Below are 15,137 nucleotides of genomic sequence, written 5' to 3'. Positions count from 1 at the left end.
ATATATATATATATATATATATATATATATATATATATATATATATATATATATATCCACTACTCACAAAAGGTTAGGGATATTTGGCTTGCGGGTAAAATTTATGGAAAACGTAAAATGTTCCTGCTACAGTGATATGACATCATGGCGGTAGATTTCAGTAGAAGTAGCAATGAGGATTTCCTCATGTTAAAGGGAACCTGTCAGCCCCCGTGCCGGGGTGACAGGCTCCCGACCCCCCGTTAGAGCCCCCTATACTCACCTGATCCCGCTGGGTCCTGCTTCTGGAGGTGGTCGGGTGACGGAGATCTCAGCCGCTGCAGCCCGGCGCGCGCGCTGAGAGATGAGTCCAACACCCATAGAGAATGACGGAGCGCTGGACTCTCCTGTCATTCTCTATGGGTGTTGGACTCATCTCTCAGCGCGTGCGCCGGGCTGCAGCGGCTGAGATCTTCATCACCCGACCACCTCCAGAAGCGGGACCCAGCGGGATTAGGTGAGTATAGGGGGCTCTAACGGGGGGTCGGGAGCCTGTCACCCCGGCACGGGGGGTGACAGGTTCCCTTTAAGTAATTTATTGAAACAAAAGCTAACACCAGTGATGGGTATATCTCAACAAAACATGTCAATGTCTCTCCTGCCATGTGACTTTAAGCATCAATTACAGCTTGACAACAACGTCTCCTGCTGTTTACAAGGCGACTTATTGTCTGCTGAGGCATGGCATCCCACTCTTCCTGAAAGGTGGCCCTTAGGTCATTGAGGTTTTGGGCTAGGTACAGTTACAAGCCTTTACACAGCAACTCAGCTGATCCTCTAGGTTTTTAATGGGATTCAGGTCTGGAGAAAGTGCAGGTCTCTCCATGTGAGCTTCCCCAGTCTCCAGCAGCCGTTCCCTAATGATGATGTAACCTTAATGTGCTGGAACATTGTCCTCCATAGAGATGATGTTAGTCTTGTATCAGGGCTTGTACCATTCACAAAGTGTAGGGCAGTTCTGTATTAACTAAATGCATCTGCTCTGTACACTGTAACACCACCACCAGTAACAGTGGTTGGTGCATAGTGCCCTCCTTCTACGCTGAATCAGGGACAAGTAGGCCTTAGTGCTGTTCACTGATGAAAGTCGATTTACATTGAGAAGAAATGATGCCCACCAACAATGTTGGAGACATTAAGAAGAGCGCTATGCATCAGCCATTAGTTGGTGTATATATAGTTTATAGGTTATAAAAACATCCCTGCATTAGGTTTTACGAAAAGCACAATTTTCTTTTGCATTGCCCAATAAATAAAAATGTTTGGTCATTTAGGAAGAAAACTCCGGTCATTAAAGAATTAATAAGTTGTAACCCCTCGCGGGCAGGGTCCTCTTCCCCCATGTACCAGCCTGTCTTTTGCCTTCATGTAATGTGTCCTGATCTTGTACTAGTCCTGCTTGTTACCCCTATCTATTGTATAGCGCTCTGGAATTAAGGGCGCTTTATAAATAAATAATAATAATATTAACACCAGTTAAACAACTTTTTGAACAATGCTCTATGAGCTAAATAGCCTAAATATTATACTGATGCAATGTAACAAAGTTCCCGAAAATATTTGTACAGCTGCTGTTATATTTAGCTCACATTTCCTAGACTGGATACGATTGTGTACACTTCTCAGCTGAGAGCAGGACTACATCTTACACGTCTTTGCAAAAAAAACTTTTCATATGTCAAAAGTTTTCATCGATCACCTATGCACAAGACAGACTCTATAGTAAGTCTATGGAGCCATCTCCTGCACCGAGCAATGCAATGAGTAATAGCATTTAGCCTTCTTCTAGCAATCAGTGCAGATCCAGACTCCAACCGAACAAAACTTTTAACATGTCAGTGACACTTTAAGGCTATGTTCCCACTAAATTTTTTCCTCTCTGTTTTTTAAAAGAAAAACTGAAGTCCATCATTTCGCTGTTTAGCCGCCCGTCAGTGCAATAACAGCTACTGGTACATTATTCTAGTTTAGGACAAATTGCCCTATGGGTGTGTCTTTAACCCCTTAGCGACCCATGACGTATCTGATACGTCATGGCGCCGCGGGGGGTGTTCAGAGCGGGGTCCCACCGGGACCCCGCTCTGAACGGCGCTGATCCCGGCTGACACGTGCAGCCGGGCAGTGCCTCTGTTAGCCGGCGCGGGTCCCGTTGCCGCGCTGGCTAATTAAGCACTTCAATGCAGCTGTCAAACCTGACAGCTGCATTGAAGTGCTTTATGCACACTATCCCTGGTGTCTAGTGGGTCGGATCTCCCCCCCGCGATGCGATCGCGGGGGGGAGATCCGTTCTTCTGCCCGTGCCGTGCTGATCCCGGCTCGGCAATAGATTGCTATGGCCTGCAGCAGGCCATAGTAATCTATGACCGATCTGATGGATCTTTGCTGTGTATATACACAGCATTGATCTCTATGAGAGATCAGTGCTATGTATATACAAGCCCCCCAGGGGGGCTTCTAGTCCATGTAAAAAAAAAAGTAAAAAAGTGTTTTTATTAATAAAAAAATCCCCTCCCCTAATAAAAGTCCAAATCACCCCCCTTTTCCCATTTTATAAATATAAATTAATAAATAAATAAATAAACATATTTAGTATCGCCGCGCGCGTAATTGCCCGAACTATTAATTAATCACATTCCTGATCTCGCACGGTAAACGGCGTCAGCGCAAAAAAATTCCAAAGTGCAAAATTGCGCATTTTTGATCGCATCAAATCCAGAAAAAATGTAATAAAAAACGATCAAAAAGTTGTATATGCGCAATTAAGGTACCGATAGAAAGATCACATCATGGCGCAAAAACTGACACCTCACACAGCCCCATAGACCAAAGGATAAAAGCGCTATAAGCCTGGGAATGGAGCGATTTTAAGGAACGTATATCTGTTAACAATGGTTTGAATTTTTTACAAGCCATCAGATACAATATAAGTTATACATGTTATATATCATAGTAATCGTAACGACTTGAGGAACATGCATAACAAGTCAGTTTTACCATAGGATGGACGGCGTAAATGCAAAACTCCCCGAAATCAAAACAAATTCGTTTTTTTTTTCAATTTGACAGCGCAAATGATTTTTTTCCGGTTTCGCAGCATATGTTATGGAAAAATAATGCCGGTCATTGCAAAGTACAATTGGTTTCGCAAAAAATAAGCGCTCATATACGTCTCTAGGTGAAAAAATGCAAGCGCTATGGACTTTTAAACTTAAAATGGAATAAGCAAAAGCGCAAAAACGAAAATAGGCTTTGACCTTAAGGGGTTAATTGAAAAGTCCATTGAATTTATTAGTAAAAAAAAGTGAAAAGAAGGTGAAAAAAGAAAAACTGTGTGTGAAAAACTAAATAAAAGACGTCCGAAAATAAGTGTCATGATCATTATTTTGACATCCGCGCAGAAAACGTCCATTTCTTAATACACTGTGTGCATTAGACTTCCATCATTTCATTGACTTCAAGGCATTCCATTGAGACCAATTAAAATGCAGCAATATCGGACGTCTTTTGTCTTTTTCTTATGTAGTGTGAACATAGCCTTATAGTGATGGGTGAAATGCCACTCTTAATAAATTCCCATCCCAAGTTTATCTTGCTGATATGAATCAGAACCAGCATGGTGGACAGAGGATGCTGGAGACCGACTTCCACCCAGTGCCCCATTTCTGTTGGGCGTTGTATATAGTAATACTCACAGAGGCGCTTTACATTGAATCATATTTCACCGTACAGAAAGAGCCTGTCCCTGTCATCTGCCTGTTCTTTGTCCAGTAGCTATGATCCATTATACAAGCAGGTGGCTGCTAACGTTTTATATTTAATCTGGCCTGGTAAGTAATTCTGAATGACTTAGAAAATTGCTATGGTAAAACACAGGACACTACCGTACCGAAATAAATCATTCTACTCATCCTACAGATGAGTTACCAGGTGGCATGTTCCTTTAAGAAAGAAGAGAAGAGGAGGAGCGGACATCCCCCACCATATAAAAGACACTGAAGGGCCATTTTTAGGTCAGTAAGATCAGTGACAGAAAGAGAACAAGACCGATCGAGGAAAGAGATCCCTCGAAAATACCATCTGCAATCCTCCCTGCCTCTCCTTCCCTCTCCCAAAACCATTTAGCAGGGAATACAAGAAACAACAAGGATTCACAGTCATGAGTGAAGGAACAGCTGAAGAACCAAAGCCCAAGGCTCCAGGGACTGAACCAGGTGCTGCTCCCCCCAGTGCAGGAGAAGTGGAGAGGAAAGTTTTGGGTGAGTAATGTGAACACTTACAATATCTAGTGATCCCCTGGTCATATGAACTCTCACTGAGATACAACATGTAGATTTTTGTCAGTGCTTCTCTAATGTTTCTGTGGTGGTCTATTTCTGGCCTGGATGAATTACATCTGTTCGGCTACCAGCTTATAATAGTCCAAATGCGGCATAGCATAGTCATGCATAAGAAATGTAAACCTGCGCCTATTATATCACCCCGAGTCCAAAGGTTCTGTTCACACACCGTCAAAATGACGTCCACATACGAAAAACGACATTGTTATAAAATAAAGGCCATTATTTGTAATTAAAGGATGACCGTCCAATAAAAAACGGCCGTCTTTTCAACGGAGTGTGAACACATTTTTTTAAATATATCGATCATTCACACATACAGTATAAACCCAATTCCACTAATATTACCTTTAAAAGATATAAATGTTATATATAGTATACAACATGACAGACTGAGCTGACAATATAACTGTACAGGCAAATATTAGGTCAAAAGTGACTTTTTAAATTATACTTTTTTTTTTTTTCAGCAACAAAAGTCCAGGGCACTGTAAAATGGTTCAATGTAAGGAATGGCTATGGATTCATAAATAGGTAAGTCTTGAATTAGAATTATAATAATTGTTTATATAATGGTATACCATACACATTAAGGCCTCAAGAGCTCTGCTGTACAACCTTTAAGAACATGGCACCCATAGATGATACTGTACTGCTGCATACCTTCACTGTCATACAAAGATGTTTATTCTGATTTCCTTAAAAACTTTCCATGTTTTATTGACTGGTGCAAGGAGCACTATATGGTAGCACATGGTGTAGCTCTCCAGCAATGCGGACCACATGGCTCCTTTCTAGCAAAAACAGAACTTCTCCTGTCCTCCTGTATGTCGGTATTCTAATCCAGCTCCATTAATTTCAATGAAACCATGCTCCAAAACCCCACACCCAGACTAAGGACAAGAGTGGTGCTGTTCCTGGCAGAAAGTCGCCATGTTTTTCTAAGCCTGTATACTCCATTTAATCTTCTACATTATTTATCCTAATAAATTTGATATATTTCTAATTGTGATGTAAACCTGCATTTCCATTAAGCTGAGCCACCTTTCCTGCCATCTTGCAAGCATACTGTATGTGTTTTTTTGTTTGTTTTTAGTAATAGAGATGTGTATAAAATTATAACATTTGTTCTATGTTATTTTCTTCCTAGAAATGACACCAAAGAAGATGTCTTTGTCCACCAGGTGAGATACTGCATGATACAAACCATTGTAAAAGTGTAAATGTATGGCAAAAGAATACATATAATAAATACACAAAGTATCTGTTTTCAATATATATATATATATATATATATATATATATATATATATATATATTTATTTATTTTTTTTTTATTATTATTATTATTATTATTATTATTATTATTATTATTTTATTTATATGTTATATATTTATTTTTACTTGTCTACTGCATTGTTTTATGTGTCTTTTTCTATGGTTATAGTAATGACTGATATGTCACTGACTTCATCCCTCCTGGTAATGTGTCAGTGCTGATCAGTTAAAATAGAACACACAACTATTGCCAGGTCTGTCAGGCTGTAACCTGAGAAAGTCACTAACACTGAGAGCGGAGAAGGGTCAATTGGAGAAGTCAATGGGACGATCTTGCCTGAATAGTAGTAAACTCATGTCTCCTGTCAAGAAAGTGCCCAAACAATTCAACATTCCAGCGAGAAACCGAAATATGATAAAAAAAAACAATGTTGTAGGACAACACCTTTTATTTGTATGACAGCATGCTTTGCCTAACTAGGAGAAAAGCAGTCTGATAGGGAAGCTTCAGTTTTCATGCAGTGTTTCATTCCATTTGATGGCACCGAGCCTGTTCTTACTGCGCCCTATGTAGCAGGCACCTGTTCCCTTCACATACCGCCTAGCACAGCAAAAGTGCTGACAAGAGGAAATTTTATGGTCAGAATTTTACGATGAAGCAGGAGGGCATCAGCTTGTCCTGGTAATAAGACTCATCCTATTTTAACCCACTTGTGTTCACTCTATATTGTTAGTATGCATTGCATTAAGATGTGTAATGCAGATCTAATGGGTAATACCATCTACTTTAGGGATCTATTAGACGCCCAGATCACTATATTAAACAAGCTCTGATCTGCTCGTTCGGTGCCAATACACATCTTGATTGTCATGGAGCTGTATATGTATATATATTAGCGATGTCCGTGCAACCATTGCTTTAAAAGTGTAAAATGAAAGTTCAGACATTACCTCTCCATGCTCCCAGAGTTCTCTTCGCTTTTCCCTGCAGCCACCGCTAAAGCTTCTGCACCGTTCTTTGAAGTGACAGGTCACTCAGCCAATCACTGGCTGTGGTGGTCCGTACCGGCCAGTGATTGGCTGAGTAGCCTGTCAATTCAGAGAAGCGAAGACAGAGCGAGCAGGGGGGGCATAAGAACTTTATTATTCTCTTTACAGATTCATCAGCCATCTGCCACACATCATTATTACACGTAGCGATGCATGCCCGGCAGCCAATGATTTTAGGTCAGGACTCAAGACACGGTTAGCCGATGATTTTTGTGATCGGCTGATCATCGTCTTTAGTACACGGAGCAATGATCAGCCTGATTTGGCAGATTATGGTTCTGTGTAATCGGGCCCTTACTCTAGTGCTTTCCATACACTTGCAGCTGCAAAGTAAATGAATATGATTTCATGTTCACCTTCAATAATATACTAGTTTTAGCACATGATAAAAAGGATCATTAGGCAGCTTTTAGTAGTAGACATTGGTACGGGATGGAGCTCAAGGAAGTGCTTGAGTTTCTTGCCTGGAAAGCAGCATAAGCAAACACCCCTTGCTCCAGTTACTGTGTCTTCCAGTGTGATGGCCCATACCAAATTTTGTCCAAGGGTCTCCTTGACCTAGTTATAACAACTACTATCCTAGGTAAACTACATTTATAAATTCTCTGTATTACAACTGAGCAGAATAGAGATTCTCTAACTTGAATGGAATGGTCCACTTTTGGACCTGGAGTGACCTTTTTCTTTTTTTAATGACCTATTATATTATATGTATATACTGTACAGTACCTAGAGCATAGCTTTTAGTATAGAGAATTCTAATTGTTGGGTTTTGTGCTTCACAGACAGCAATCAAGAAAAATAATCCTCGCAAATACCTGCGAAGTGTAGGGGATGGAGAGGTGGTGGAGTTTGATGTTGTTGCTGGGGAAAAGGTAGGAGTTTTGTATTTTATTGTATTGTAATGAATTGTTTCTCTTCAAAATGTGTCATATTAACCGGGTGTGACATCATCATCTGGGGTATACAAACTTTTTCATTTTACAAAACAATGCCATTGCTATTTTCTCCTATTTAGCTGGTTGGCTGCAGCAGGTACTCTCATATAGGTTTCATCTAGCCATAGTACACATGCATAACTGCCAATCAATTCAAATTTCTACTTGATGTGGTGCTGCAGCTTGGGTTGGGGGGAGGAGGATAAGCCGCCAACCAATCTAATATTTATCACTTACAATGTTGATAGGTGTTACATCTTTTTGGCCAGAATGCATTGTATTGTAACTATTTATCTGCATTGCATTTCATATGGAAAATGAATGTCATTAGTTTCCAAAACCCATATTTTCAGGGTGCTGAAGCAGCTAATGTAACTGGCCCAAAAGGAGCTCCAGTCCAAGGTAGCCGTTATGCTGCTGATCGCCGTAGATATCGCCGTGGTTTCTATGGACGCAGAAGGGGACCCCCAAGGGAGGTATGTATAGTTATGGATTGTCTTTTTTTTCCATAGTATGCATGAATATACTGTATTCTACTTCAAAATGAAAAATAAAAACTTCTGCAACATCGTCATTCCATTCATCCTCTATGGGAGATGCTTAAACAGCCGATCACTGTACAAGACTGTTTCTGTGGCTTTCATACAGAATGAATGGAGTGGCCCCCTATCATATGGAAAAAAACATGTACACACATGCAATAGTAAAGGGACATACAAAATATTGGTAAACTTGTGCAGCAATGTCATTACCTATCCCAACTCTCTTTTCTTGGCCACTATGCACACCTTAGCAGCCACTATTTTAGTAAAGTCAATGACCAAATAGGCAAAGTAATAGAGCTGCTATAGATGACACCATTCTTACTTCGAAATGACTGTCACTCGCTTCTTCCTGGAAATGAAGGGGTAGATGAAGAATTAACTGGAGCAGCTGCTGTTGTTGAAAGTCTAAATTTGTCCCTTGAATTTCAGACTGTGTGAGAGAGAGAAACAGATGCTTAGGATTATAAGAGAAAAAGGAGTGTGAAAGCCCAGTCAACTCGAACAACTCAGATTACAAGCACACATGTCAAAGGGTCTTGCCCACAATGACTTGTCATGTTTTAAGGGGTGGAATAGTGTTAGATGGTCAAGCCTTTCTAATTTGATTACCATATTTAGAAATTATTGTGGTTATGGATAATCTGCCTCTTTCCATATATCATCTCCGCAGATATTTCAATCATCGACAGCTCAACCCTTTGTAGGTTGAACAAGGATCGCCACAGAAACATTGGGTTGACATTCGAATAGTCTTCTTTTGCAAAAGTAGCACACTGATTCTAGAATATGAGATTTACAACACTAATCTAACAGTTCCAATTAGTCAGAGCTCCGTCTTTAGGACTACATTGTTCCATCTGCATGGAGAAGTTTCTGCCACACACCTCTGGTTTTGCTCATCTCTGGATTTAACAGAAAAACTGGCAAAGTTACCACCCAACATGCTCCAACCTTGACCGCCTCAGTGGGACTTCCTCATAAATATTCCATTCTGTTTTTGATGGAATATGTAAAGACACCTATAATTGGCAACCCATTATTTGAAAAAGAAATACAAATAATCTTTACATATGTGCAGACCTGTCAGCCCCCATTATGTAATCCACTGGAGGGCACTAACTCTAGTATTATCATGAACCAGCTTTGATTACTTTGAAAAACAGACATTTAATTTATTTCAAAATAGTCTATGGAATGAAATCTGAACTCATACTGGTTGTTTTACGTCAGAAGGATACCTTTTTGTACATATGTTCAGCTAAGATAGTCTTTTACTATTATGCAGGGAGTTGATGGAGAGATCAAAGATGGTGCCCCTGAAGCAACCCAAACCCAGCAACCAATTCGCCAACCAGCCAACTACAGGCCGAGGTACCGCAGGTAGGTTCTCCAATTCATCATTTTCTATTTTTATTAACATCCAAATAGGTATTATAATTATTTATTTTGTACTGAAATGTCTTGTTTTACTTGTGGTGGTGTCCATGGCCAATGTAAGCCCATTTTTCTCATGACCTACATCATTTGTTTCTGCATATGGACATATGAATGTTAATTCTTTTCTATTTGATTGCAAATAAGAAAAAAAGTACAGTGTTACTTTAACTGTTCTACCTAAAATTTTTCTTAGACCCATGCCTCAGTCCAGACCTCTTCCACCTACTGGAGAAAATGATAACAAGGAAAACCAGTATGAGACAGGAGCTCCAGATCAACAAAACCGACGTGGTTTCAGAAGACCGTACAACTACCGGCGTCGACCTAACCAAGGAAGTGCTCCAATACAGGGGACTAAGGAAGCCAAGGTATGTAACATCCTATATACAAACATGTTAAAATAAACATTGGGGGTTGCCATAAATCTAAAATGCTATTGTAAATTAGACCCAACTATTGTGCTTTCAAAAAGTATAGTGTTCAGTTGTACAGTTAAAGGGGTTTTGCCACAAATAACATAGCATAGGTGATACATGTAAACGTCTGATCACTGGGACTCACACAAATCTTAAAAGGAGGAGTCATATGCCCCTAACTGAATAAGGCAGGCAGCAGTTGGAAATGTGCTATGTGGCTCCATTCTAAGTCTTGGTGACTGAAGTAAAGCTCTTGGCTATCTTTAGCAGTCACATAGACTTTGAATTGAGCAACAATGCATAATTCCTGACTGCCAATTAATCCAAACAGGGCACTTATGACCACATATTTGTAACCAATAATGTTAATGATGTCTATAAATGGCTTAACCCCTTGGGGTCCAGAATTAACTTTTTAGCCACCAGGGGGTTAAGTGGACATGCTATGCAATCCCACTTAAAGCCAATGTACCACAATGTACATTGCCATGGGCTTTTTATGCTAACAGACCAGCGCAGGCACAAGGATTCCAGTGGTGCAGGCCTGCCGCACCCCAGTGTGACCTCCCTTCCCTCTGTGACATGGCTCCATTAGAATCAATGGTGCCACATCACAGAGGGGAGAGAGATTGTCAAACTAGTGGTCGGTACCCCCCCAGTGCTTCATGCCGGGTCAATGCTGGAATAGACCATAGCCGTGTGTGGAAATTGGGCAATGGTTCAAAAAAGGACCGCGCCACTGGCATCCCCACACCCGTCTGTTAATATAAAATGCCCATAGCGATGTACCTGGTGGTATATTCACTTTAACCTCTTGGGGGCCAGAGGTTCTATCTAATGCAATGAGAAAATTAGCAGTTAAGGCAGAAAACCTACGGCTGAGGCTGCATTGTGCGCAAAAAACACCAAGAGACCCAGAAGCCTGGGGTAAACTATAGTGCCAGTGCTGGACCGGGTGAGGTGAGTATGCTTCATTTTATTATTTTACACAGATGGCAGGTTACAATTTCTTTTTCTCTAATTTGGAGCACCCCTTTGAAAATGTAGCAGAATAATATACCACTGAAACGAGCAAGTATATGGAAAATACATTGTGTATAGAGAGAGCTTCTGATCTACACTGAGCATATCTGTTATGAGGTGTTTGCAGTCTTATTGCCATAGAAATTAATGATGTACTTAATGCTGAGGTGAAAATAATTTCTCTTATCTATGCAATGTAGCCATCTGAGACCGCAGCTGAGAAGCCCATGCCAGTGGCTGAGAAAAGCAATGCTGTGTAATCTGAGTGACCCGATCTTCCATCATGTAAGTGAGATGGTCAGTTACAGTTACAATATATGCAGTTGCTTCTGTGTCTCTGCCCAACAGAACCGTGGTCATCATCTGATTCAAGTTTCATTACAAAAAGAACAATTTAATATTAAAAATGAATTTGCTTAATAATATTTTTTAAATTGGAACTAGTTAAAAAAAACTGCTCCTGTGTCTAGGTCAGGCTAGGCTCACACTGTGTTCTTGCAGTCTGATCAACTGATCTGTTTTTAAATTGTTACTTTTAACACACAAAAAACCTTAGTCAACCATGTTTTTGTTTACGCTAAAAAAAAAGAAAAATGGATCCATTATGATCCTTTTTTCAATGGAAAAACAGATCTAAATGGATGCACTCAATTAAATCCGTTTTGCATTAATTTTTTCCCTCCATAAAACAGATACGTTAAATGGACTGCAAAACCGAAGTGTGAACCCAGCCTTAGGTATAATAATGTGTAATTGTACACTTTGTACCTTTGCTGATATGGTAGCTGAATATTCTGAAGTGCTGTATAGAGATTGTCAACATTTACATGAGTCCTCATCCTAAGGGCCTGTGAAAAAAATTGTTATACAGTATTGTTAGAATGTAAACAATAATTGTTTCGTGTGTATGCAGGCAGCAATTGAAAATTTTTTTGTGTGTCATTGATCGCATCTTTTAAGCTGACCATAAAATCATTGTTAATCATTCACTAATCGTTCGTTAAATGTACACATCGTTTGTTCTTTTGCTGGGATCAAAAGGAGTAATTGATCATAATTAAAGGAGAAGTCCGGCGAAAATTTTTATTAAAGTATTGTATTGCCCCCCAAAAGTTATACAAATCATCAATATACACTTATTACAGGAAATTGGCATAGGCTGTATCCCAGTTTTCTAGGCGTTCCTTAGGCTGTATCCACCCGCTGCATGGATCCGGCAGACAGCACTTTATGTACATTTCCCGCATTAAGTGTATATTGGTGATTTGGACTTCTCCTTTAACAACTATCCTTTAGCATGTTATGGTAAATGATTTCAGGTTGTTCCCCAAAGCTCTATTTGCTATTGTTTATGCATTATTGATAATTGTTAAAAATTAGGATTAAATTATATCTTAGGCACATGCTAGGGCCATGTTACAGTGTACCTGTCATGACAACCCACTGCTGTATCAGCAGCAATTTCCTCTCTTAATCCTGAAGTTTGAGTTGCATGGATTGAGTTGAAATGCATGGATACAAACATACAATAAGACCATAATGCATGTGATCCCCAATGGATCAGAATGAGGGTTCCATGCATTACTGTCTCATTGCATATTGGTATCCATTCAGACCCAAACTTCTGGATTAAAGGAGATATTCGGCCAAAAGTATTTTTTAATATGTTATTACTTATGGAAAGTTAGACTAATTTCTAATGTACATTAATTACGGGAAATGCACATATACTGCTATTTCCCTTAATTTAGTAGATCATGGAGACTTCAAATTCTGTCAAAAACCATGACATCACGAATCAGTTGTAATTCCTATGGAGTGTCCAGCAGGGGGCGCACTATATATAGAAGTCAATGAGTACCATTGACTTCTATATATAGTGCCCAACCTGCTGGACACTCTATGGATTCAATGAATGTCTATGTAAAAACGTAATGTAATGTACAGTATGTTTTATTGATTGAATATATTTATGGAATACTTTGGGGAGCAAGCGTCCTTGCTCCCCAAAGTATTCCATAAATGTATTCAATCAATACATTTGGAGGGCACCGAGCAGGGAGAGAGAGAGGTGCCTGTGCATCTAACTACCTCCCCTCTCCCTCCCTGCTCGGTGCTGCTGCCACATATACACTGTACTACTCCTCCCATCATCTGTTCATAGTATGAGCAGATAATGTGGGAGTAGTACCAGGGCTATCCCCATCACCTGCACATCCCTCCTGCCGCTGCTGACATTGCTGCCGCTGATGCTCTTCTGTTCACATGCCCTGCCGGGGACTGACTGCAGAGCTCACAGCCGCCCCAGCCTCCTGTAGGTTGGGTGACATCAGGAAACGAGTCGGCAGGAGGCTGGGGCACAGTGAAGTCACTAATCAGCTGTAATTCCTATGGCATGTCCAGCAGGGGGTGCACTATATATAGAAGTCAATGGTACTCATTGACTTCTATATATAGTGTGCCCCCTGCTGGACACTCCATAGGAATGTCAACTGATTCGTGACGTCATGGTTTTTGACAGAATTGGAAGTATCTACTAAATTAAGGGAAATAGCAGTATATGTGCATTCCCCATAATTAATGTACATTAGAAATGTGTCTAACTTTCCATAATTAATAACATATTAAAAAATACTTTTGGCCGGAGTTGTCCTTTAAAAGAGGAAATCGCCGCTGATGCAGTAGCAGGTCGTCGTGTCAAATACACTGTAAAGGCAAGGAGAGGATAGGCTACAGAGACAAAGAATGATTATTATTTCATTGTTTCTTTTGACTTTTTTTTCCAGGCAAAATGTGAGCAAAACAATGAAGAACCGGACAAGTTGCCACTAACTATTACTAACGCTAAAAGTTCTAAAGTTGCCTAATAAATTGGAGGGTGAAGGACGGCTTCTTTGCTACTTGAATTGTCTGCTGTGGATTTCTGCACTGTGAATAGTTGAAGCCTTACAGCCAATGCTTACCAATGAGTAAAATTTATATAATTGTATCAACAAAAATTCATTGAGATGTGCAGAACAAATATTGAAGACTGTCAAAGATTCTTTGATTGCATTTTTAAGAGCTTTGGCACCAATGTACCCTGAGCCGAATACTACAAAGGCGTGAAGTGTGAATGAGAGAGGGTTTTCCAGCCTCTGCAGCAGATGTGAATGCACTTTGAAGCAAAGAATTGTCAAACAAATGGAATGCAAAAAAAAAAAAAGCTTTAACCAACCTTTCCCTTCCTAGCTGTTGCACATCTGATGACATCATGGGCCATATGTTGACCTTGGTTCACAGATACATTATTGGCAAGTTTGTAATGTTGTACAAGCCAAAAACAACCTTCAGACGCCTTGAAATAAAAGCAATACTTTTGAAAGATCAAACTGTGTTATACCATTGCTTTAAATATATGTGTGTCCTATTTGTGGAAGGGAGCTGACCATGCATGCTCATTCACTCTGCAAATAGGAACAATTAATAGCATAGGAAGGAGGAAGAGGAAGCGTCCAGATCACCAGTCGGCAGTGCTGCAACAACACAATAATGTGGTTTGTTTTGCAGTTTACCAGAACAGAAACTGTAAGAACAATACACGGGCTTAGACCTTCTGATAGTAAGAGGCACAGCTCTTAAAGCAAAGGTACCATCATTTTTTACCTTAATGAATCTGTGCTGGTAAAGGGAGGCCAGTGGCGGGCCCTCTGTGACGCTGCTCCGTGCTCCATGCTCCCCAGTGCTGCGTGCCGGCCAGTGCCCGGGAATAGACCACCACCCTGTGCGGGAACTGGGCAGCAGTACAAAAATGAAGGACCACGCCTTGTGAAACACCTGTCTGGTTTAATCAGATGGCCTGTCCTAAAACCGTGTCAATCACGCTTATTCTTCTGCCAGACACAGTTTTACAACGCGCACCTGGCAGGTGCTTCACTGGACTAACGTCACCCTGTTTTCCTGGGTGATATTGATGGATCTTGTAGTTTCCCTTGAGGCCAATTTCCTCACACTGTTGTCTGAGGTGATTACAGGGATTCCTTTGGTGTTGGTGACGCGCAGTAAAAATCAGGCAACAGGGAAACAAATTATTAT

At 40.4% G+C, this 15,137-nt stretch overlaps 1 protein-coding gene across 1 annotated transcript; it reads left to right on the top strand.

The window, feature by feature from the left end:
* Window positions 1-4,062: 4,062 nt before the first annotated feature.
* On the top strand, window positions 4,063-14,434 carry YBX3 (Y-box binding protein 3). Its single transcript, XM_069979057.1, has 9 exons — window positions 4,063-4,295; window positions 4,847-4,910; window positions 5,527-5,560; window positions 7,490-7,579; window positions 7,996-8,118; window positions 9,473-9,567; window positions 9,818-9,992; window positions 11,264-11,348; window positions 13,850-14,434. Exons 1-8 carry the CDS (start codon window positions 4,196-4,198, stop codon window positions 11,321-11,323), a joined length of 741 nt encoding a protein of 246 aa, XP_069835158.1. The 5' UTR covers window positions 4,063-4,195; the 3' UTR covers window positions 11,324-11,348; window positions 13,850-14,434.
* The last annotated feature ends 703 nt before the right edge of the window (window positions 14,435-15,137 follow it).

The sequence above is a fragment of the Dendropsophus ebraccatus genome, chromosome 8, assembly GCF_027789765.1.
Source record: "Dendropsophus ebraccatus isolate aDenEbr1 chromosome 8, aDenEbr1.pat, whole genome shotgun sequence".
Classification (NCBI taxonomy): Eukaryota; Metazoa; Chordata; class Amphibia; order Anura; family Hylidae; genus Dendropsophus; species Dendropsophus ebraccatus.
This window is presented reverse-complemented; position numbering and strand designations above follow the sequence as displayed.

Excerpts from the sequence above, each read along its gene's own strand:
- YBX3 (XM_069979057.1), top strand. The coding sequence starts at position 4,196 with ATGAGTGAAGGAACAGCTGAAGAACCAAAGCCCAAGGCTCCAGGGACT. Across the intron at positions 5,561-7,489 it reads AAGATGTCTTTGTCCACCAG|ACAGCAATCAAGAAAAATAA; the intron begins GTGAGATACTGC and ends TGTGCTTCACAG. Across the intron at positions 9,993-11,263 it reads AGGGGACTAAGGAAGCCAAG|CCATCTGAGACCGCAGCTGA; the intron begins GTATGTAACATC and ends TATGCAATGTAG.